The 25294-nt window shown below is 40.4% G+C and overlaps 1 protein-coding gene and 1 pseudogene across 2 annotated transcripts in view; one reads left to right on the top strand and one right to left on the bottom strand.

Moving 5' to 3' along the window:
- TPRG1 (tumor protein p63 regulated 1) overlaps positions 1-14357 on the top strand; it is a 171425-nt gene extending 157068 nt beyond the window's left edge. For both annotated transcript variants that reach the window (XM_043875115.1, XM_043875117.1), the window contains one exon: positions 10024-14357. In XM_043875115.1, the coding sequence (XP_043731050.1) occupies positions 10024-10218 (195 nt within the window). In that variant the 3' untranslated portion in view covers positions 10219-14357. The remainder of the gene's footprint in view (positions 1-10023) is intronic.
- The window catches only part of LOC122675217, a 59539-nt pseudogene continuing 44905 nt past the window's right edge, over positions 10661-25294 (bottom strand).

Consider the following 25294-nt stretch of genomic DNA (forward strand, 5'->3'; position numbering starts at 1 on the left):
CTTATTTTTGAGGGAATTCTGAAACTGAACCAATATTTTAGTAATCAAATGTAACTTTATATTCTTAACCCCTTGGTTTCCCACCACATAGACTGAACAAATATTTATTTATTTGTTTATTTTTGTTATTTTAATTGTTTGGCTGCTTGGCTTTTGGATTCTTCATTCCCTGACTAAGGATTGAACCTAGATTGAATGACTAATTTCATTGGTCTTGACAATGAAAGCACTGAGTCCTAACCACTGGTTGTCATGGCATTCCTTAACAAATATTTGTTAAGTATCCACCTGGCATACTGTTAATATATGCAGAGCAATGCAGTAGATAATCATTGGGATTTTGTTGTTTGTTTAGTTGTTGAGCTGTGTCCTACTCTTTTGTGACCCCATGGACTGTATTCTGCCAGGCTCCTCTGTCTATGGGATTTTCCAGGCAAGAATGTTGGAGTAGGTTACCATTTCCTTCTCCAGGGGCTCTTCGGAACCCAGGGATCGAACTTGTGTCTCCTGCACTGGCAGGCAGATTCTTTACCGCTGAGCCACCAGGGAAGCCCTAATTGTTGGGATAGCAAGAAGAATAAAACAGATTTTGCCCTCCAGACATTTATAGTCTAGAGGGAGAATGCAAAAAATGGTCAGTTCAGTTCAGTTCAGTCGCTCAGTCGTGTCTAACTCTTATGAATCGCAGCACTCCAGGCCTCCCTGTCCATCCCCAACTCCTGGAGTCCACCCAAACCCATGTCCATTGAGTTGGTGATGCCATCCAACCATCTCATCCTCTGTTGTCCCCTTCTCCTGCCCTCAATCTTTCCCAGCATCAGGGTCTTTTCAAATGAGTCAGCTCTTCGCATCCGGTGGCCAGAATATTGGAGTTTCAGCTTCAACATCAGTCCTTCCAATAAACACCCAGGACTGATCTCCTTTAGGATGGACTGGTTGGATCTCCTTGCAGTCCAAGGGCCTACTTAACAAATTATAATTTAGTGTGCAAATACTGTTGATGGAGAGAATCAAGAGATTCTATCAGAGCCCAGCAAAAAGAATAGTTAAGTCCAGAAGTTAACAAATGTGCTAACATTTGATGTGAAACTCAAGAGTGATTTAGCCATCAAAGCAGATGCAGAAAGACATTTTAAGTAAAAGAAACATGATTAGAAGCTGCAAATTACAAAGGTGTATAAAATGTTCTTGGACAAAGAGTCATTCACTTAAGCTAAATTTAAAGTGTGTGTGTGTATGTGTGTGCGCGTGCATGTGCAAATATGCACGGGGAGGGTTGGGGAAATGGAATAGGATGAAGATGGAAATTAGAATTTGTAGGGAAAAAAGCTTCTGCCTCATCCTCCCTTTTGCTCTATACTCCTAAACATACTCACAGTCACAGTGTCTCTATAAAGATAATTCCAAGTAATCGTGTAAGGATGATATAAATATTCTGTTCAGCTGTGCAGCTTCCCAAGTGATTTCCATTGTTGGGTGTTGGATGGGCTTACTTTTTATTTCAACGTGCTTCACTTGCTACAATGGGAGGGTGAAACCTGTAGCCTGAGGCTTAGAAAACCTGCTCAGCAAAGGAATGTGGGCCTGCAGGCATGAAACCTGGTCTCTTTACCCAGGGTAAACAGGAAGCACGAGATGGTTGTAATAAGGAAAACTGAGACTCTGGGCAGTGAACTGCTGGCAGACAGCACCTGAAGCAAACCAGGGGCCCAGTCACTCAGCTGGTAAATAATCGCTGTAAAGTCAAGAATACTACACACACACACACACACACACACACACACACACACACACCCCTATCCTTTACCCGAACCAGCACACAGGCCTTCTGTAACCGGAGTTGTTAAACTTGACCCTCTGTTTTTGAGACTAGAATAAAAGAGGGAGCCAGGGTGGGCGTATAAAAGCTTTTAAAGAAAAGTATGTGACTGGTGGCATTCATATCAAATGACACCACGTTCCTGTCACACAGATTAAGTTCAGGTGCTTGAAATGCTCAAGAGCCAGCTTGGGGACTTGGCCTTTTGTCTGCCTCTCCTTCATGCCCAGCTTGTCCCTCTGTCTTCATGGCCCATCTTCTTCTTAAAGGGCTCACAGAAATGACTAGAAATGAAGGACATCTGACTCGAGTGAAATGCCAAGTTCACTGAATGTAAAGTAATGTCAACTTTTTCTTTCCAGCCTTTTGATTCTGAGGCCACAGAGAATTCTCATGAAATAAAACTTACGATGAGGACTGGGAAGGCATTCTGTAACCCAATCTGATATATATATATAAAATCTGTGAAAAGGCATACTGACAACCAAGAAGGTGTTGCCCATAGCAAAGTTGAGGTGAACTGAGCTTTGGACTTTAGGAAATCATAATTCAATGATGACGTAGTGAATTATTTATTGACAATATTGATTATTGGCAATAGGCTTTGCTTCCTTTAATGCCTTTGCAATATGACTCCAAGTTCCAGCTTAATCTTATATCCTTCCCCAAACCTCCCTGGAAGACATTAGCAGGTGGGCACATGTGCATAGAGCTTTTACAAATCCTTATTTATTAAAGTTAGTTTGATCTTTGTAGACAACTTATGAATTTGATGCTATTAATATTCTTATTTTATAGAAGAGGAACTATAAAATTCAGAGAGGTTAGATTTGCCCAAGATCACACAGCTAGTGAGAACCATATTAGCAATGTAAGACCAGATCTGTTTGATCTGAATACTCATGATATATCATGTTCTATTCTTCGTTTAGTTCAGTGGTTCTCAGCAGGAGATGATTTTATCCCTGGGGGACATTGGACAACATTTTTGGTTGCCACACCTGGGGTTGAAGTGCTACTGCTTAGCTTTCTAAAATCTGGAGGACATACTCCCCTCCTAGAAATAATTTCCTAGCCCCCAATAGCAATAATTCCAAGGTAGAGAAATATTAGATTAGTTGTATAGATGAAGAGCCATACTTGTGACTCTGATTCTCAGAAAACTGGATGAAATGTTTGAGATGCGTATATGAAATGTGATAGAATAAAAAGTAATTTTTGCCTTGACTATTTGGGAAGGCATTGTGGAAGAGAAAGGATTTGAGCTTGGTTGTGAAAGATGAATAAGAGCATGGGCATTATAACTCTTTGTGGACTGACCAGACTATCAGAGAGTTTCTTAGGCAAGCTTAATACAGTGGATTTTTTTTTATTTTTTAAAGGAAAAGTTTTCTAAAAAGAAAACCTTTCTCAGAACCCAAATATATAAAACTGATAAAAATAAAGCAATTGTGATTGATGTGATTGTAGTTTTTCTTCCCTAACTTTTCCCCAAATCTTCAGGCGTGCATTTTTTAAAAATACTATTAATAATAGCATTTTCTTGCTTTTCAAAAGAATCCTGATTTGGATAATGTGTGATATGGTCACCCAACCTATAAGGAAATGTAGTGTTCTAAGAAACAAGTTTCAAAAAGTATCGAGCCTGATTTTTTCTATATCCCTTTGGAAAATTAAGAACATGAATTCTTTCCTAAATATTAGAATTTCATTCAAACTCTTCTAGAAACTTACATAACTATAACACAGGTATCAAAACCTAGAAATAAAACATCACTACAATACTATACTGTAGCAGGGCTTCCTTGGTGGCTCAGATGGTAAACAGACTGCCTGTAATGCAAGAGACCCAGGTTCTATCCCTGGGTCAGGAACATCCCCTGGAGAAGGAAATGGCAACCCACTTTACTATTCTTGCCTGGAGAATCCTACAGACAGAGGAGCCTGGAAGGCAACAGTTCATGGTCACAGAGTCAGACACGACTGAGTGACTAACACTTTCACTTTCAATAGTACTATTAACTAAAATACAGACCTTATCCAAATTTCATCAGTTTTTTGTTTTGTTTTTCCTAATGTCTTCTGCCTGCTCCAGGATTCAATCCAAGATTCCTTGTTATATTTAATTATTCTGTTTCTTTATTCTCCTCCAAACTGTGACAGTCTCTCAGTCTTTCCTTTTTCTTTTTTCTCTATGACCTCGGGGCTTTTGATAGAATGCTCTCATGGTGGGTTTGGCTGATGTTTTCTCATGATTAGGTTGAAGTCTGCTCTTTTAAGGGCACAAATACTGCAGAAGTGATGCTGTGTCTTTTCACTGCCTCATATTGCAGGTTCACTGTGCCTGTATGCCTTGTTAAAGATATTAACCTTAACTACTTGTCTAAGATGGTGTATGCCAGATTGCTCCTTTGTAAAGTTAGTATTTTTCCTTTATAATTGATAAATACCTTGGAAGAGATACTTTGATGCTCAATCCATGTCGTTTGAAGTCATGGTTTCTGAATAGAATTAAATATATATCCTTTGGCCTCCAGGGAACTTTTATTACTTTAAAATAGGGCATATCACAAGATTAAAAAAAAATACTTTCTAAAGTCTATGATTTATATAAAGGAAATTGGCATTCAAAGTCTGGAATCGAGAGGAGTAGGACTAAGGAATCTAAACTGTTTCTTGCCTCTGATAATATTTACATCTATAAATAGTATGCTTTAAAATATTTTTGAGCAATTCACTGGGATTCATACAATAGTCTGATGAAGCTGGTATTTACCATCATTATTATTTTCCCATTTTCAGATACATAAACTAAGATCCAGGGGGATTAAATGATTCTTCTAGAATCTAACCATTAGTTTTGGGCAAGGAAACATACTTTTTCCCCCCACTATACACAGTGATGGAGGGGACATGGTTAGATTGCTGTGAGGTGGGTATGTCCATGTAGAGGAATGTGGCTTCTTAGAGAGTATGAGGCAAGGCAAATAAAGCAATAGATGAATGACTGGAATATGCACACTTAACTTCTGACCTTGGTTACTTTGTGATTTTAAACATAGCAATTAAATTAAATACTCCTGTTATTGAAATTAATTTATTCTTCCCATTTTGCTTTTCTCTTTGGAAACTTAAGAAAGAACACTTGCTGCTTTTCTTATCCAGTCATGAAAGCACTGGTGGAGTGTTCAGTGAGGAATGATGTCCTCCGTTCCAGAATTTCCAGGCTATATGACTACAGTTCGTTTCATTCACTAGCACGTAATATTTAGATCCATTCTAAGGTCTTAAAGAGAGTGCTGGGAGTAATAATAAGAGGTACCTTCTGTCTGTCTTTGTTACTATAGCCTGAAACTCGTGGTAAACAAGCAAAACCCTGCTTATCTATTAGATTCTTTAGTCAGTGAAGTGAGTTTAAATTACGGTTTGACATTATCTAATTAGGTAACTATTACTTTATTGAAAACCCACAGATATCAATGCACTCTAGCAAGCTTTATATTGTTTGTGATAAAGTCACCATTTTTTTAACTTCTGAGTTGCTGAAGTTCCAATACTTTGGCCACCTGATGTGAAGAGTTGGAAAAGACCCTGATGCTGGGAAAAATTGAATACAAAAGGAGATGGGTGCGGGTCAGAGGATGAGTAGGTTAGATAGCCTCAACAATTCAGTGGACATGAATTTGAGCAAACTGTGGGAGACAGTGAAGGACAGGGAAGCCTGGCGTGCTGCAGTCCACGGGGTCACGAAGAGTCAGACATGACTTAGTGACTAAACAACAAAATTAGCCCCAAACCATAGATTTCAATGCCTCTTTTCAAAAGAGTAAGCTGAGGCTCATAAAGGAGAAGTGAATTTATGATAAGGTCACAGAACAAGTAAATCACATAAGTTTATTTGCATGGTTTTTCTTTCTTTCCTATTTTTTGTCCCTTTTGTGCTGTGCTGTGGTGTGCTAAGTCGCTTCAGTCATTTCCAACTCTTTGCGACCCTGTGGACTCTAGCCCTCCAGGTTCCTCTGCCCAGGTGAGAATACTGGAGTGGGTTGCCATGCCCTCCTCCAGGGGATCTTCCCAGCCCAGTAATCGAACCCAGGTCTCCCGCATTGCAGGCAGATTTCTTACCATCTGAGCCACCAGGGAAGTCCATGAATATTGGAGTGGGTAGTCTATCCTTTCTCCAGGGGATCTTCCCAACCCAGAAATCGAACCGGGGTCTCCTGCATTGCAGGCAGTTTCTTTACCAGCTGAGCTATCAGGGAAGCCCCTTGTCCATTATAGATTAGGTCAAGTAGTAATGATGGATATATTCTAAATTTTAGATTTTTTTCTTACTAACAAGGAAACTAAGGCTACAATGGAGAAGTGGTTTGCCCAAGGGCAATTTGGTATAAAATTAACAGTCCAGGATAAAAATGTGATTATGGGTAACAACTACAGGCTTCTCTTTCTTCATCGAATCATCACTCTGTATTAGTCCCTCAAAGCAAAGATTGGCCCTCCTCATGAAGAAAAGGAAAAACATTGGTCACTTGGTTGAATATGCATAATAATTTAGATGGATATTGGAATATACTCCGAAAGTTTTAATTTAGACCTGTAAGCCAGTTGCCTAGAAAGCATATTTGGATTTCACTGTGACTAGTCCCTTGTTCCTAATATTCTTTTTTACCATTGTGCAGAAAATGGAGTGACTCTGGACAAGTCACTTACTTTCTCTGAGCCTTGATTTCTAATATGGAAATAATGATACCTTCTTTTACTTACCTGAGTGGCTTATACTGGAATGAGTTAATGGATATAAATGAGCTAATTGGAAATACAAAGATCTGGGCTTTCCTAATTTGTTTCTTTCTTTATATCTCTGTTTGCAGTGCTCCCTGAATTACCTTCCTCTCAACCCAGTTCAACCTGGTTTGACCAAAAGAATGATTATTTTTCATTTTTTTTGAAATTTTTTACTCATTTAACTTAAAGTTCAGGGTAGGCTGATTTAGTAACTCGGATGGTTTTGTGAAAAATTTCTCTGGCTTCATGTCTTAGATCTTTCCTTTTATTGTTTTCAGTCTAAGTCAGGTTCTCACTGTGTGGCCAAAATGACCATGAATACCTCTGGACCTGGATGATATGTTTCACAGCCGCATTGGTCATGTGCCCATTCCTGAACCAATCTCCTATGGATTCCTCTGATTGGTTAGAACTGAGTCATGTACTAAAGCCAGCTCCACTTATGCTGTTTGCACTAAATGGAAGAATGCGGCTCTCCAAAGGAAAATAGAAGCATCCTTTTTTAATCTTTTAAAAATTAGTTATTTATTGGCTGTGCTGGATCTTCATTGCTGTACAGGCTTTTATCTAGTTGTGGGAAGTGGGGGCTATTCTCTAGTTGTGGTGGGCAGGCTTCTTACTGCAGTGGCTTCTCTGCAAGGAGAAGGAAAGGAGATGGGGTTAGACAGCTTGCGCTGTGGAGCACTAGCTGTAGATGTGAAGGCTTCAGTAGTTGTGACTCCCGGGTTCTAGAGCACAGGGTCAGTAGTTGTGGTGCATGGGCTTAGTTGTTCTGTGGCATACATGATCTTCCTGGATCAGGGATGAAACCTGTGTCTCTTGCATTGGCAGGCAGATTCATATCTGCTGTACCATCAGGGAAGCCCTGAGGCACTCTTATTGGAAGAGGAATCTCAACTGGAGAGAAGGATGCTGGGTTAGAAAGAAAAGCAGCAGTCAGCTAGACTGTCTTTAACCTCATTTCATTTGCTGAAACCCTATTAACCCTTGGAGGATTGCCTCAAATGTCTCCTTTGAAAGTCGTTTTTGATTCTCTAACCATATATGATTTCGTTTGTTTTTCTTTAATATTTGTGCCAGTTTTTGCTGTTTATTTTCATGGACTTCATATGATCATTAAAAGTTCATTTTTTTATATTATTATAGTGTCACTGCTGTGTGGGCTTCTCCAATGGCTCAACAGTAAATAACCCACCCACCAAACTGATACAGCCACTTTGGAAGATAGTATGGAGATTCCTTAAAAAGCTAGGAATAAAACCACCTTACAAATCAGCACTCCCACTCCCAGGCATATATCCTAAGGAAACCAAAATTGAAAAAGATACATGTATCCCAATGTTCATTGCAGCACTATTTACAATAACTAGAATATGGAAGCAACCTAGATGTCCACTGACAGTTCAGTGCAGTTCAGTTCAGTCGCTCAGTTGTGTCCAACTGTTTGTGACCCCATGGACTGCATGCAGCATACCCAGCCTCCCTGTCCATCACCAGTTCCCAGAGTTTACCCAAACTCATATCCATTGAGTCAGTGATGCTATCTAACCATTTCATTCTCTGTTGTCCCCTTCTCCTCCCACCTTCAATCTTTCCCAGCATCAGGGTCTTTTCAAATGAGTCAGCTCTTTGCATCAGGTGTCCAAAATATTGGAGTTTCAGCTTCAACATCAGTCCTTCCAATGAACGCTCAGGACTGATCTCCTTTAGGATGGACTGGTTGGATCTCCTTGCAGTCTAAGGGACTCTCAAGAGTCCTCCAACACCACAGTTCAAAAGCATCAATTCTTCAGCACTCAGCTTTCTTTATAGTCCAATTCTCACATCCATACATGACTACTGGAAAAACCATAACCTTGACTAGACGGACCTTTGTTGGCAAAGTAAGGTCTCTGCTTTTTAATATGCTGTCTAGGTTGGTCATAACTTTCCTGCCAAGGAGTAAGCATCTTTTAATTTCGTGGCTGCAGTCACCATCCGCAGTGATTTTGGAGCCCCCCAAAATAAAGTCTGCCACTGTTTTCACTGTTTTCTCATCTATTTGCCATGAAGTGGTGGGGCTAGATGCCATGATCTTAGTTTTCTGAATGTTGAGCTTTAAGCCAACTTTTTCACTCTCCTCTTTCACTTTCATCAAGAGGCTCTTTAGTTCTTCTTTGCTTTCTGCCATAAGGGTGGTATCATTGGCATATCTGAGGCTATTGATATTTCTCCCAGCAATCTTGATTCCAGCTTGTGCTTCATCCAGCTCAGTGTTTCTCATGATGTACTCTGCATATAAGTACATTCACCTATCCATCAACAGACGAATGGATAAATAATCTGTGGTACATATATACAATGGAATGCTATTCAGCCACAAAAAGGAACACGTGTGAGTCGTTCCAATGAGGTGTACAAACCTAGAACCTCTTATACAGAGTAAAGTAAGTCAGAAAGAGAAATATAAATATCATATACTGACCATATATGTGGAATCTAGAAAGAGGATGCTGATTAATTTATTTGCAGAGCAACAGTGGAGAAACAGACCGAGGGAACAGACTTATGGGCCTGGGGGAGAAGGGGAGAGAGGGTGAGATGCATGGAAAGAGTAACATGGAAACTTACATTACCATATGTGAAATAGACAGGCAATAGGAATTTGCTGCATGACTCAGGGGACTCAAATAGGGGCTCTGTGACTATCTAGAAGGGTGGGATGGGGGGCGGGGAATGAGAGGGGGGTTTGGGAGAGATCAGCAATGGTTGTACCCATATGGCTGATTCTTGTTGATGTTTGATAGAAAACAGCAAAATTCTATAAAGCAATTATTCTTCAATTAAAAAATAGATAAAGTGGCAAAAAAGAAAGAACCCACCTGCCAATGTAGGAGATGTGAGAATCACAGTTTCGATCCCTGGGTCAAGAAGATCTCCTGGAGGAGGGCATGGCAACCTATTCCAGTATTCTTGCCTGGAGAATCCCATGGACAGAGAAGCCTGGAGGGCTACATTCCACAGGGTCACAAAGAGTCAGACACAAATGAAGTGATTTGGCGCTCACACGCTGTGAGGGCAGAGGCTATATCTCACTTGTCTGAATCTTCAGTAGTACATGACAGGTGTCTGATCCAAACTAGACTATCAGCAAATATTTGTTAAACTGACTTCTTAATGTTGTACAAGTTATCAATAATGAAAAATAAATAAGATGCAGCAGTTAATTTTATTATGTACAAAATTTATTAACAGATCAATCTATTAAAAGACTAACGGAAGCAATATTAACAATTCCAAGAAATGATTTCTGTTTAAGTAGTAAGAATAAGTGCAGTTCCAGGAGAGTAGTCAACTTTTGTGAGGACTGGCTGGGGTGGGCGTGTCTCTGGACCTACTTTGCACTCACTAATTCTGTGTCTTCTTTTCCTCTTCAGTTGTCTGGGTTCACGTCAAAGCTTGTTCCAGCTATCCAGAACACCCATAAGAATTCCACTGGATCTGGAAGAGGAGAGGGATTGACGGTGCTTGCTGAACCCATTTTGATTGAGACCTACACCGGGCTAATGTCATTCATTGGAAACCGAAACAAACTTGGCTATTCCCTTGCTCGGGGGAGTATTGGTTTTTGACACTCCTTTCAGTGGATAAATACATCATCCATAGCTACATCATTATTGAAGATTCTGTTTCAGCTCACCATATTTTTAGACTGAAACAATCAGCTACTTTTAAATAGTATCACATGATTTTAAATATTTAGTATCTTAGGAGATCAAAAAGCTTGATTAGACTGATAAATGCACACTTCAGATCTTTTATGAAATTTCTTAAAATCAGAAAATAAATTCACCTAAGTATATTGAATAACATTATCAAGTAAATACCTGATCATAAACTCAGGGCAGACCCTCTGGGTTCTTGTTTCTCAGTCCTCCAAATGTGGGCATGTTCTGGGTCTTTATTTTCAGCCCTTGGATCCTGATCTTCTCTCTCACTGGGATCTCAATCTGTATTATTTCAGTTTCATTTTTATGAGGATGACTTCCAAAGCCATAGTCCCATCCCTGGGACTTCAATTTTGCATTGCTGTCTGCTGATCATGTATATCAGTAGCCACTTATATTCAGCTTCTTCAAAATTTTGGATTTCTCTATGAGATTTTAATAGTCACAGTTATTAATTTTGATGTCTTTAATCTTCTTGCCAAATACATTCCATATTATATCTCTTTTAGTCTGTCTGAGTTGCTATAACAAATATACTGTAGACTGAGTGGCTAATAAACAACATAAATTTATTTCTTATAGTTCTGAAGGTTGGCATTCTGAGATTAGTGCACCAACCTGGTCAGGTGTGGGCCCTCTCCTGGGGTTCAGATTTCTTGCTATATCCTTTTAGCCAAAGAGGCAAGAGAGTTCTCTTGTGCTTCTTTTATAAGGGCAATAATCCTGATGCTGGGAAAGGTTGAAGGCAAAAGGAGACGGGGTCGGCAGAGGATGTGATGGTTAGATATCGTCACTGACTCAATGGACATGAATCTGAGCAAACTCTAGGAAATAGTGAAGGACAGGGGAGCCTGGTGTGCTGCAGTTCATGGGGTTTAAGAGTTGAACATGGCTAAGCAAATGAACATCAACAACAGAATCTCATTCATGTGGGCTCTGCTCTTATAAGCTAAGGCCCCAACTCTTAGCATCACATTGGGATTTCAACATATAAATTTAGGGGGATGGCACAAACAGACCATATTTAGTATTAAGCCCAACACCCAGATGTCAAACTAAAGTTTATTGTTTCAAAATTTTTCATATACTTCTCCTTTTTATTCTCTCCTTTTTATTATTAGATCACATTTTAAATTCGGTTTAGGTGGATAATTGCTATAACCTTTTAGTTGGTATCATTTCCAAGGCTGAGCGTCTTCTAATTCATTTTGCATTTGTTGCCAGATTCCAAAAGCACAATTTGATCATATAATTCCCTGATCAAGAAGTTTCAGTGACTCATTTCCTTTTTGCTGTTTTTTTTTTTCTTTTTTGATTGCTTGTTCATATGTTTTATTTTTCAATAACAGATCTTTCCTTCTAATGAATCTGTTTCAGATACCCAATATGTAAAACAGGCAGAAGTAAGACCACTGTGGTTGAGACAGAGATGGGAATGCCACTGACCTCCTGTCTTTTGGGTCTTACAAGTGCCCTCTGTGGAATGTCTATGGATTCTAGAGGGGATAAGAAGCATGTTTATCAAAAACACTGTTGTAATTCATTCTGTTTACATTTTCTTTTCTCTTGTATTTCCTCTTTGTCTCTTCTTGACTTATGTCTAATTGTAAACAACTCAGGAAATTATCTCATCTGTTTTCATCTCTAAACTTTTTTTTCAATTTTATTGTATTTTTAAATTATTTTCAAAAAAAGACTTTTAATGCTGAACTCTATAAACATTATTATTAACATAATCAGCTTTTTGTCTGTCCTAAGACCCAAAGTTGAGACACCTTGGCTGGTATTCAATCTAAAAATTCCAGCTTTTTTGGGGGAGAGGATGTTTATGTGAAGTCTAACTTTAAAGTCTTTTCTTCAACCTGCTTACTTCCTCAATTTCAACGATTCATCCTCTGATGTTTCACAAACATCAATTTGATGGAGACATTCAAAATCCAAACCTTGAATAACTCTCGTTTGATTTTGTCTTTATCTTTGTTTACTTCCATTAGTATGTCTCTCCCTCTCTTTCCACTTCCTAGGACCCACATTTTTTTTTTCCCCTCATGATGGCAAATATTGTTACAGTCCCCAAGGCAGGAAACTTCTATTCAGACTGTAAAAGGAAATGTTGAAATCCTTAGCTGTCCTGTCAACAGTAGTGGAATGAAAAGTCGTTGGATTGCTCTGGCAGTGGTTCTGAAGCAGGCACAATTGGCAAGTTATTACTAACAGTGCTGCCAGAAAATCCCCATTTGCCTCAAGATAGTGGCATTTGTTGGCAGAGTCTATGAAAGGTCCAGCACATTCTCTTTATTTACCATTTAAGGATCAGTCTGACAATTGACTTCTTTCTGCACATTCATTCCCTTTGAATTTTCTAAGTTGGACTGTTCCCAAATGACCTTTGAAAGGATATAGTGCAAATCAGAAAAGATGAGAGCAGGGTGATGTCTCTTAACCCTGAGGTCCAGTCTATAACAATAGGGTACCAAAGCTGTTTAGTGTGAGAAGAGTGATCTCAGAGATGAAATGAGAACTGTCTTCATATTTCATACAGACCATCTTGTGGGATATTCTAGAAACTGATAAGTGGGACCTAGGAAGCAGGATTATGACCAGAGGATAAGAGGATTCAGGGATTTGGATGGCAGTTTAAGATAAGAAAGAACTTCTTATACTTAAAAATGCCCAAGGATGGAAGCATTGCTCTTTGACATGTACTAGGAGGGACTAGAGTGAATATTGTGAAAGGGATTGCTAAAGAGATGATTGATAAAATCTTTTAAAACCAGAGACCTTATAATTCTTTAAATAATTGTTGTTAATCATTAAGTAGTGTTAGTTGCTCAGTCACATCTGACTCTGTAACTCTCTGGACTGTAGCCTGCCAGGCTCCTCTGTCCATGGAATTTTCCAGTCAAGAATACTGGAGTGGGTAGCCATTCCCTTCTCCAGGGAATCTTTCCAATCCAAGGATCAAACCAATGTCTCCTGTATTGCAGGCAGATTCTTTACCATCTGGGCCACCAGGGAAGCCCCAGTCGTTAGGTAAAACACCCTTTTTTCTCTGGAAAGAGTTGAATCAGTCATGTGAGACCCTGGAAAATTACCTTAATTTTCCTAAGGTTTAATTTCCTCACCTGTAAAATGGAGATGATGCTATCTCTTTTGCCTACTTCATAAAGATCTTGGAAGGATTCAATGAAATGAAGTCAAATTATTTTATTAAATAAAAATCATTGAGTATCTGCCTGTAGAGCAATGCCACTTTGGTGCAGAACCTCAGACAACATCCAAGGGAACTAAATTCAGTTCTTCTGGGAATTGTTTTTCCAGTCACTATGGGCCTGCTGGGGCTCCCTACGTGGCACTAATGGTGAAGAACACACCTGTCAATGCAGGAGACATAGGACATGTGGGTTCGATCTCTGGGTGGGGAAGATCGCCTGGAGGAGGGCATGGCAATCCAGTCCAGTATTCTTGCCTGGAGAATCCCATGGACAGAGGACCCTGGTAGACTACAGTCCAAAGAGTCATAAGAATCAGACACTGCTGAAGTGACTTAGCACGCACACATGCATGAACTTACTATCTCTTTACCATTTGCCATGTGGTATTCCCAGGGGACAGTTGGGTTTCTTGTCCATAAGCTGGACAACCAGCCACAACCCACAAACCAAGAGACCTATATGTATCCCTGGGCTTTTCCTTCAGGCTATTATCTGAACTATACCAGTAAAGTTTCCCAAAGGGGCAACATAGGAATAAGATTAGATACAAGGGGCATTAAGTATAAAGCATATCATCATAAAAATGTCATGGTTGGCCATCTTCTCTATCTGTTCTTTATCCATTCAAGAAATTCCACTAAAAAATCTCCAATAAATCTGAATGGAGATTCAGAAACTATTTGAACAATTGACAGATTGCTCATAGTCTTCTGATATATCTTGGGCAGTTTTGATGGTTAGAAATTTCTCCTTCTGTCTCTTTTAAGTAAAAGTGATCTGCCATCTCTTTTATTTAAAAATAAAATTCCCATGCTGGAGTAAACTCAACTTGTTTCCATACCTGAGTATGGGGAACTGGGGTTATAGAAGCAAAACTGGTGCATTCTTTAACACGTACAAAAAGAGAGAAACTGCCAAGAATCACCACACCTGGGCTTCCAGTGGGCTTTTTTGGAGGCTGACCCTTGGCCATCCTCTAAGGTAGAAAAGAGAAGCCAATTTATGAGGATCTTTTGCTTTGAGCCCTCCTCTCATTGTCCCTTTGCTTCAGCATTACTAAGGAAGCCAATTCATAGAGCCCTGGGGTTAAGGAAGCATAGAAACCATCTAATCCAATGCTTTCAGTTCACAGAACACGAAGCAAAAGCCTAGAAATTGGAAATAAATTGCTCAAAAACAGATGGTGACTTTATGGCAATATGGAATTAAACTCTAAAGCTTTCAATCTCCTATTCCAGCCCCACTGTTCTTCTGCATATCTCCATTCCCAGAAAAAGGTATGTCATCTAAATCAGTGTCTCATACCTTCTGAGTTAATTCTGACATGAGAAAACAATAGGTCACCGTTGTTTAGGGGGAATTTCCAGAAATTACTTGTATTTTCTTAAAAGGCTAAGGTCACTCATGGAGCTCTCTGATGTCCTATCTGATTAAAAAGCCCAAACAAAGCTGCGGAAGCCAGCAGATATTTTGTAAGGCAGCTTTACCTCTGCCTGGCATTTTGTGGGGCAAGAGAGGGGAGGGCAAACGTATTAAATTCAGGCTTAAAAGCTCCCCCAGAAATTCTTTACACACAAGAGACCAAGGTGGAGAAGAGAAGATGACTTGTGCCAAAGGGGAAGAAAGAGAGAGGCTAATGCCTGTGGTTTTCAAAGGTTAACAACAACAAAAAAGCCCAAGTATTTGCACAGGGATGAATGCTCATTGGCTCTTGGCCAACAATTATACAAGGGCTTGTGCCCACATCCTGTAGCTGTGGTTTAGGGACGCTGCTCATGAGTGACTTCTTATGCTTAGTGGCAGGAAACTTTAGTCACTGATGTGTAAACTCACCTTTGGTCTGCACCTCCCACAACGTGCTGTGAAGGCAGGCGGGGGGCCAGGCCTCCTGATTCTCTGCAGACATTGCATCCTCAGACGCTAACAAAAAACTCAGTTTAAGGCCTCAGGAGTGACTGAGATTTGATCAATTCTTACCTTACTCCACTCCAATGTAGCCACTTCTTCAGATAATTCTATAGTCACAGGGATGAGTTATGATATCTTCTCCAAAATTCTCCCTTTAGCCTCAAAAGTCAAGACAAAAAAAAAAAAAAAGTTAGCTCTATTTCATTTCAGGCCTGCCATGTGAAATATGAGAGGCAAAGTCATCAGGTTGCTTCTGAGCCTAGATCTTGTATCTGAAGAGCTATCTTACACTCAGTTTTTAAAAGTTCTTAGTAAACATCTCACAAATCTCCTTTTCAGTGAAGCTAAATGGAATTTGCAAGAAATTGCTCAGAAAGCAGATGGTGAATTTGGAGCAATCCTGGGATTAAACTCTAAAACTTCCATTTTCCTGCTCCTAGCCACTGCTCTTTCCACATATCCCCATACCCAGGGAAATACATATCATCTAAATCAGTGTATCACAGTTGTCCTCTAAGCAGATGTATCCTAATTTGAGGTGAGAAAACAAAATGTCCAATTAATTAACTCTCATGTTTCAAGTAGATATGAGAAATCATGATGCTACATTATGGATAGAGAATATGTTGAGATCAATTTATCTGAATCACCACCTTGTCTCACCCTGTCCACAATGACTACCCCATGCATCTCAGAAACTGCTTTTCCTTCCTTTTAGATTCCCTGCTCACTCTTTATGGAATTATTGAAGCTGAGATTAGAAGGGACCTAAAGGTCATCTAGTTTCCTACCTATTGCAGGAATGTACTCAACTGAAACACACAGCAGATGCAGACTCAGCTTATGCAAAGGCGTTGCCAGACAGAAAGTCCATTGCTTCCCACAGCAGCACATTTTACTGCCAAGTGACTGTATTGAGTTGAAGATTTTTCTATGTATTATATACAAATCTTCCCCTCTGGAAATTTACCTATTTGGTCCTTGATCTTCCTTTGAAGTTATCCCAAGTAAATCAGTTTCCTATTTCATGTGGCAACACTTCAAATAAAGGCAGCTAACTGGTGCTGTCCCAACAAAGTAGTTTTACTTTTGCTTTTTGACACAAAACCCTCTAGTTGCCACAACTGTTTTTCATTTGTTGGATTATCCAGAGCCCTTATTGAATTCCTCTATTGTTTGTAAACAATTATTTTTGGTTAACATTTGTTTTGAGATATTGTATTTTGGGACTTTCCTGATGGTCCAGTGGTTAAGAATCTGCCTGACAATGGAGGGGTCTTGGGTTCAATCCCTGGTTGGGGAACTAAGATCCCACAAACCACAGGGTAACTAAGACTGCATGCCATAACAACTGAGCCTGCATGGAATCAAAAGATTCCACGTGATGCAACAAAGACCCTGTGTGTCCCAAGAGTAGCATTGAAATATATACATTACCATATGAAAAATAGATAGCTAATGGGGAGTTGCTATATGACACAGGGAACTTAACCTGGTGCCCTGTGACAACCTAGAGGGGTGGAATAGGGTATGAGGTGAGAGGAAGTTTCAAGAGGGAGCAGACGTATGTATACCTATGGCTGATTCATGTTGATATATGGCAGAAGCCAATACAACATTGTAAAGCAATTATCCTTCAATAAAAAAGAAATAAAACAAAGATCCCATGTGCTGCAGCTAAGAGCTGATGCCGCTAAGTAAATAAGTAATAAATATAAAAAATAAAAATAGTAAGCAAACAAAATATTACATTCAACACTGACATGGCAGTTCAAATATAGGTTGACCAATAAAAGTTAGAATGTTCTCCATTTGCCAATGTACTGTTTATTAATGAAATCCAGGTATTCTTTATTATACTATTTATTCACATGAAGTTTATGATCAAATATATATAATATATATAACTTTTTTTCTCATTTAATAATCTCATTTCAGGGACAAATGAGGCCACTTTTGTATGGATTATTAGTAATGAACCTAGATTAGCTCCTAGAAATCACCGGTTTTCTCTTTTGACTTTTAAGTTTGTTTGTTCATTTTTTCCATAGTACCTGTTTAGCATTTTATCCTGAGTTAGTGTAAAACTAATTTTTTTTATAGTACCTGGAAACAAACATTATTTTTAAGTGAGATTTTTTTTTTTTTCCTGTCTTCAGTCTAGAGGATAAGTGGGAATGGCTACCATGATGGGAAGCTGAGTCAAAGCCATAATCAGAATGGTTTGATCCATAGAGATCTTTGGCACTGGTTAGCTGATGATTTTGTCCTTAAAGCAAGAAAAAAAGATAGGCAGTCCAGTCAAATTTTATTTGGTCTCTACAAGCAAGAGTAAACAGAATTCTGACCTGAATCAGCATTTACCAACACATTGTTACCAGAAGTGGGGCCAGGTGCTCACCACTCTAAAGTCAATAAAGAGGCAAGGTTTGTGAAAAGCAAAGTTTGCTTTAGTTTGGAGGCTAGCAATGGCAAAGGGCTGTTGTGGGTGGACTCATGTCCAAATACCAACTCCCCGCACTGTCAATCAGTGGGCAAGACCTTTAAAGGAGAGATACAAGGATGTATAGGCAGATGGAGGCTATTACAACTAGCTTTGACAGTCATCTCAAAATTGGTCATGAGGTAGTCTGATTAGCATCATCTTGACTGTTGAAAGTATAATTAGTTTTCAGTTCCAGGGTTGGTTTGTTCCTATTTCTTTGAGGCCATTTCTCAGAATTGTGGCAGCTTATGTCATGGCTACAGTCTGGTCATGATATAGTGAACTTCTTCCACTTGTTTGGGGTTTCCGTATCTAAAAAATGGCTCACAGGATATGGTTCAGAATTATCTATCGCCCTTCAGGAGGAACTAAAAGTCCTTGACTTTCTTTAATGACTAAACTATTATTATTTTGTCCTGTTTGACTTTTTCCCCTTTGCTTCTGCTTTTTCTCACTTCTTTGATTAAACTTAATCTTTTTGGCTAAAACTTTTCTACAGACAAAAGGCAGCTAGAGGACAAGGGGGAGTAGGCCATAAGGCTCTGGTCTGTTTCATCATGATACTATTATTCTCACTGAACGCAGATTACCCAACTTAATGGCAATTGGTCCCACTGCTATTTTTAGCCTATAGAGAATAGCCTTAATGAAGCTGTTTAAGAATGTTGGGTTTCTGGGACTTCCTGGCAGTCCAGTGGGTAAGACTTCACCTTTACCTTCCAATGCAGGAGATGTGGATTCAATCACTGTTTGGGGAGCTAAGATCCCAAATGCCTTGGAGCCAAAACCAAAACATAAAATAGAAGCAATATTGCAACCAATTCAATCCTTTAAAAATGGTCCACATCAAAAAAAAAAGAAAAGTTAAAAAAAAGAGAATATTGGGTTTTCCCTCACAAATGTGTTTCTCTTGGCCTTGGTGAAGGACATGTCTTTGAAGCTTCTGAGGGGGTGTAGTCAGAGTATAGCTGAGAAACTCTTACATAAATTCACATGACCATCACAGTCTCTCTAAGCGTTGGGGTGCCTTCCTCTTGAATTTCAAATTCATTCAGTATATGTGTCCTTTAGATCCATCTTTTAGTCAATTACCCAAGCAAATTGGAGCCATTCCCCTCCCCCCAACCAAGCCTTTTTATTGTTTCCAAAAATGCAGTTTTTTCCACAGAAAACTCCAGTGCCCCGCATTAATGACACAATCTCTCCCTAGGTCTGATGCCAGAAAAAAACTGAGATCTGGAATTCCTTCCACCAGCAGCATTTTCTGAAATGTAGAAAGTTTATCAAGTATAGTTTATTCAAGGGAAAAATATGTTTTAAGAACTTAATTCCAAAAGACTAAAAGAGTCCAAAGGCTGAGCAGAAAACAGCCTCTGCTAGCACCACCAGGTCAGGTCAAGTCGGGCTGAGGTCAGTGGGGTCCGGCTCTGAGGGAAGGTCCATCAGTCCTACCAGGAGAGGGCTGTGGGCACAAGAGCCCCCTCCCCTCCCACCATGAATTGATGGTGGTGCCCTTCCTCTTCCTGGCTGCCCACACACCCAACTAGGGATTCTTGGTCCCAGTCAGGACAGCCCTTCCCTGGAGAAGCCAGAAGTGTTAACTAACACTTTGTTTCCCAAGCAATATCCCCCTGCCCCGACTCACACACACAATGCTGGAACCTGTTATCGCGATGGTGTTCTGCGCTCCACACCGTGGCCTTGGTCTCTGGAAGTGCTGTGCTACCGGGTCTGAGGCTGCTTGCCAAAAGCCTCCTCCTCCTCCCACTTCAGCCATCACTCCAGAAGCCTCCCTTGGAGGGGAAGAGACTCTTTTGCAGGAAGTGCCTGGACACCTGGGGCACATCTGACTCCGCCTTTTGGGGTGTTTCAGGGTCTTCCTTCTTGGGTGACTTTGTGGCCAGCCACTGTAGCATCTTCTGGCTTCTGTCACTTGCCTTGAGCTCCTTTTTGAGCAGTAAGTCGACAGGAAGCAGACACTCAGGAGTGTACTTTCAGGAGTTATTCACCACGGCGGATGGTAGTGTTCTCTGGAGAGAGAGTTAACTTCAGAACTTCCATGAGCTTACCAAAGAACCCAAATGCTTACCAAAGTCCAGTCACTTCGAGACTGCCTCCTGTCCATCTAACGTGGCAGGCATCGTGTTAGGGGATGCCATTTAGACCTTTGAAGGAATCTCCTGTGATAATGGTGTTGGAACCACAGGCTGTCTCTTCCCTCTGGAGGCGCCCAGCAGTCGAAGATCTTGGCCATTGTTCGCGTCCTCCAATTGTCCCAGACTTCCTTCTAGTCCTCAGAGCTGTCTACAGCACTCACTCTCTCTGACTTTTCTGTTTTGATTTGGGGGAATAAGAAGAAGTAGGGCTGCCTCTGGGTGTTCCCTGACATTGCTGCCACTTGTAGAATCCATCTGCTAAAACAACACAGCATCTTTCCTTTCCCAGAAGCATCTTGAAGGACAGTTTCTCCATAATGGTGTCTTCAGCTGGTGGTGTTGAATTGCAGCTTGGAAGAATCAGCTTCTTTAAACCAAGTCAGTAAGAGCCCCCTTGCATGGGAGCAGTGATACACTCAGATGAATCTGCTCTCTTCTCCAAGTGCAGCTGGGACTGGAGTACCCAGCCAAGGCCCTTGTTGTACGAGGGGCAGTACTGGTCTGGGTTCCCACGCTCCAGTAGGCACCAGTGTCTCTGCTGGTCCTGCTGGGTGCAGCCTCAAGTGAGGGCCTCCCTGAGCAGGTGGCAGGAAATTGCCTGTTCATCCTTGGCCCCACCTTTACACCACAGGTCCTTCTAATTCAGGTAGCGTGTCTGTTTTGCTCTCCGGGTTTTCCCCTATTGGAACCATTTTTAGTGACTCAAAAACATTCAGAATCTTATTTTGGAGCATTCTAATAAACACATTTAGTTTACTCTCAATTATATTGCTGCCACCTAGATCTAATAGGTTTCAAATCAGGCCTCATACATGTTCTCCAGCTTTCTGCTGGTATAAATTGGCAAAATTAGGGCATATTGCATCTTCTCATGAATAACACTTTTTAACTTATTTGCTGGAAGCCGAAATTGGTTATAAGTTTAAAAATAATGCAGAATGAGAATGGATTATTGTACATTTAATCAGGTGCTGACTCTGACTACAATTGTTGATCCATGTGATTTTTATTGTTTTTGTTGTGGCTGTTTTTTGCTTGAATGAAACAATAAATGTCCTGGAACATGGTATGCAGTTGTGGATCTGGAATTTTTTTTTTTTTTTTACTTGATATGAAAATTCATCAGGGGCAGTTTACTTTCAGGTCTTAGGACAAGCAATATACTCAGCAATGCACATCAACCTTCTAAACCTTTGTCATATTCTAGTAACCAGGAAACTTGATCACCTCTCTGTTCTATGAGATATCACATTGGTATGTTTTCCTGATGATATCATGTGTTGATACAACCAGGTGAATAGGAAGTAGCAACTATCCCAAGACTTATGTGACACATATATGGAAATATCTGTCCAAATTCTAAGTCATATATCATCAAAAGTCATACTGGTGATCTTTCTGTGGTATCAGTGGTCTCAAATATGTCAAGATACACCTCCTAAAAGCAAAAGGCAAATTTCTGCACTCTTATTAATCAATAAAAATGGCTTAGTCATGTCCAACTCTTTGCAACCCCATGAACTGAAGCATGCCAGGCTTCCCTGTCCTTCACCATCTCCCAGAGATTGCCCAAGCTCAAGTCCATTGAGCTGGTGATGCCATCCAGCCATCTCATCCTCTGTCATCCCCTTCTCCTCCTGCCTTCAATCTTTCCCAGCATCAGGGTCTTTGCCAGTTGAGTCGGCTCTTCGTGTCAGGTGGCCAAAGTATTGGAGCTTCATTTTTCAGCATCAGTCCTTCCAATGAATATTCAGGATTGATTTCCCTTAGGATTGACTGCTTTGATCTCCTTGCAGTCCAAGGGACTCTCAAGAGTCTCCTCCAACACCACAGTTCAAAAACATCAATTCTTCAGCACTCAGCTTTCTTTATAGTCCAACTCTCACATCCATACATGGCTACTGGAAAAACCATAGCCTTGACTAGATGGACCTTTGTTGGCAAAGTAATGTCTCTGCTTTTTAATACACTGTCTAGGTTTGTCACAGCTTTTCTTCCAAGGAGCAAGAATCTTTTAATTTCATGGCTGCAGTCACCATCTCCAGTGATTTTGGAGCCCAAGAAAATAAAGTCTCTCACTGTTTCCACTGTTTCCCCATCTATTTTCCATGAAGTGATGGGACCGGATGCCAAAATCTTAGTTTTTTGAATGTTGAGTTTTAAGCCAAGTTTTTCACTTTCCTCTCACCATCATCAAGAGGCTCTTTAGTTCCTTTTTGTTTTCTTCCATAAGGGTGGTATCATCTGCATATCTAAGGTTATTGATATTTCTCCTGGCAATCTTGATTCCCGTTTGTGCTTTGTCCAACCCAGCATTTCACATGATGTACTCTGCATGCAAATTAAATCAGCAGGGTGACAGCCTTGATGTACTCTTTTCCCAATTTTGAAGCAGTCTGTTGATCCATGTACAGTTCTAACTGTTGCTTCTGAGTGCATACAGGTTTTGCAGGAGGCAGGTAGGGTGGTCTAGTTTTCACATCTCTTTAAGAATTTCCTATAGTTTATTGTGATCCACACAATCAAAGGCTTTGATATAATCAATGAGGCAGAAGTAGATGTTTCTCTGGAATTCTCTTGCTTTTTCTATGATCCAACAGATGCTGGCAACTTGATCTCTTGTTCCTCTGCCTTTTCTAAATCCAACTTGAACATCTGGGATCTCTCAGTTCACATTCTTGAAGCCTAGCTTGGAGAATTTTGAGCATTGCTTTGCTAGCATTTGAAATGAGTGCAATTGTGTAGCAGTTTGAACATTCTTTGGCACTGCCCTTCTTTGGGACTGGAATGAAAATTGACCTTTTCCAGTCCTGTGGCCATTGCTGAGTTTTTCAAATTTGCTGGCATATTGAGTGCAGCACTTTAACAGCCTCATCTTTTAGGATTTGAAATAGCTCAGCTGGAAATCCATCACCTCCACTAACTTTGTTTGGAGTGATGCTTCCTAAAGCCCATTTGATTTCACATTCCAGGATGTCTGACTCTAGATGAGTGATCATACCATCATGATTATCTGGGTTGTTAAGATCTTTCTTGTATGGTTCTGTGTATTCTTGCCACCTCTTCTTAATATCTTCTGCTTCTGTTAGGTCCATACTGTTTCTATTCTTTATCGTGCCCATCTTTGCATGAAATGTTCCCTTGGTATCTCTAATTTTCCTGAAGAGATCTCTAGTCTTTCCCATTCTATTGTTTTCTTCTATTTCTTTGCATTGTTCACTTAGGAAAGCTTTCTTAACTTCCCTTGCTATTCTTTGGAACTCTGCATTCAGATGGGTATATCTTTCCTTTTCTCCTTTGCCTTTCACTTCTCTTCTTTTCTCAGCTATTTGTAAGACCTCCTCAGACAACCATTTTGCCTTTTTGCATTTCTTTTTCTTGGGGATGGTTTTGATCACTAGCTCCTGTACAATGTTATGAGCCTCTGTCCATAGTTTTTCAGGCATGTTGTCTTTAGCTCTAATCCCTTGAATCTATTTGCCACTTCCACTATAATTGTAAGGGGTTTGATTTAGGTCTTACCTGAATGCCGTAGTGATTTTCCCTGCTTTCTTCAAATCTTTCTTCAGATTTTGCAGGCAACATACACCTCGTTTGAGTCTGGGATTTGAACTTCTTGACCACGTAATCAAAAAAGTTGCCATTTTTGAGTAGGGGACAGAAAAGAAATCTGCAATTGGTCCAGCCTGCTGTGAAAGCTACTTTGTCTCTTGGGCTCCATCCCCAGTAGATCCAATGGTCCTTAAAATATCTGTGGCAGGTAGAGATGCTGCACGAAATCCTCCAGATGGATCACTGGATAGACTTTAGGGTGTTAAGCGAAGATGACTCTTTCTTTTAGATAGCAGTTTTCCTTTCAGATTGCCACTGGGCCCTAAGAGAGACTGAGCACTTGACCATACACCACCAAGTTGCAATGCAGCCTATGCTGCAGGTAATGAGCTGGGTGTGGTCTGACTCACCAAGTCTTAAATTCAGGCAAGGACAACAGCACTCTGTTATCAATTGAAGGTGTTATATACCTGACAAGGCTCAAGTAGGTTTAGAGGGGCAAGCACTTGTGTAAGTAAGTGGCTCAGAGAACTATGGTACCTGTTTCTACTACATTTTCTTCTCTCTCTCAACCCACACCTATGGCTTCAAGGAGAATTCCCCACAATCAAGAGGGAAGTAAAAATGAGTCTGATTTAAGATGGCTCTGCATGATTGCTGCATCATCTGGAAGGGGACAATTGTGGCCTCTACTCCTCGGTGGTCTTAAAAGACGATGGTGAAGAAATTTCCTCCTGGCGAGCAGAATAGGTGGAATTCCATTTCCATGTTCTGCTTCAAGACAACTTTCCATTTTATAACTGAGAAAACACATCTGGAGTGTGGATGTGGTCCATTCCTGTCACTCATACTTCACAAAGCCGCTACAGCTTCCTAGTGTAGTGGAAGGGATGATGCCTTCTTCCATTTTGCATATATCAGGTTAGGTTCATTTTCACGTAATATAAACCATTTTACCATTTTAAACACAAAGCGTTTTAATATAAGGAATTAAGAATTTATGATGTTGATGTTGTTACAAAGGCTGGAGGCACAACCCCCAGGCTGGGACTGGAAGTTATTCTCAGAACAACACTGCAAAATTGACCCACCCGAGGATGAATTATCTCTGCCATACACAAGAAATTAGGCCATCAGATAGTGGCTCTCACAACAGTAGGTACCAGGATCACACCGTCTTAGCAACAATTCGATGATCACAACCTTTTGCTGGAACTGCTGGCTTCAGAGCCTCATTGCATATGCTAGATCTGCATCAGCAAACTGAAGGTGACACTTTTTGTCTCCTTTCCTCCTTACTTACTCTGAAGCAGGACCTGGGAAGGGACATTCCATGTCTTCCACTTAATATTAATTGTAAGAATTTCTTCCCTGGTGGCTCAGAGGTTAAAACGTCTGCCTGCAATGCGGGAGACCTGGGTTCGATCCCTGGGTCAGGAAGATCCCCTGGAGAAGGAACTGACAACCCACTCCAGTATTCTTGCCTGGAGAATCCCATGGATGGAGAAGCCTGGTGGGCTACAGTCCACGGGGTCGCAAAGAGTCGGACACGACTGAGTGACTTCACTTCACTTTTACTTTATGGAACCATTCAGTATGCTAACGAATTTACATTCATTGTATCAATGAATCCTTAAATAAATCTCTCAATATAATATTAAGGT

The sequence above is a fragment of the Cervus elaphus genome, chromosome 19, assembly GCF_910594005.1.
Source record: "Cervus elaphus chromosome 19, mCerEla1.1, whole genome shotgun sequence".
Lineage (NCBI taxonomy): Eukaryota > Metazoa > Chordata > Mammalia > Artiodactyla > Cervidae > Cervus > Cervus elaphus.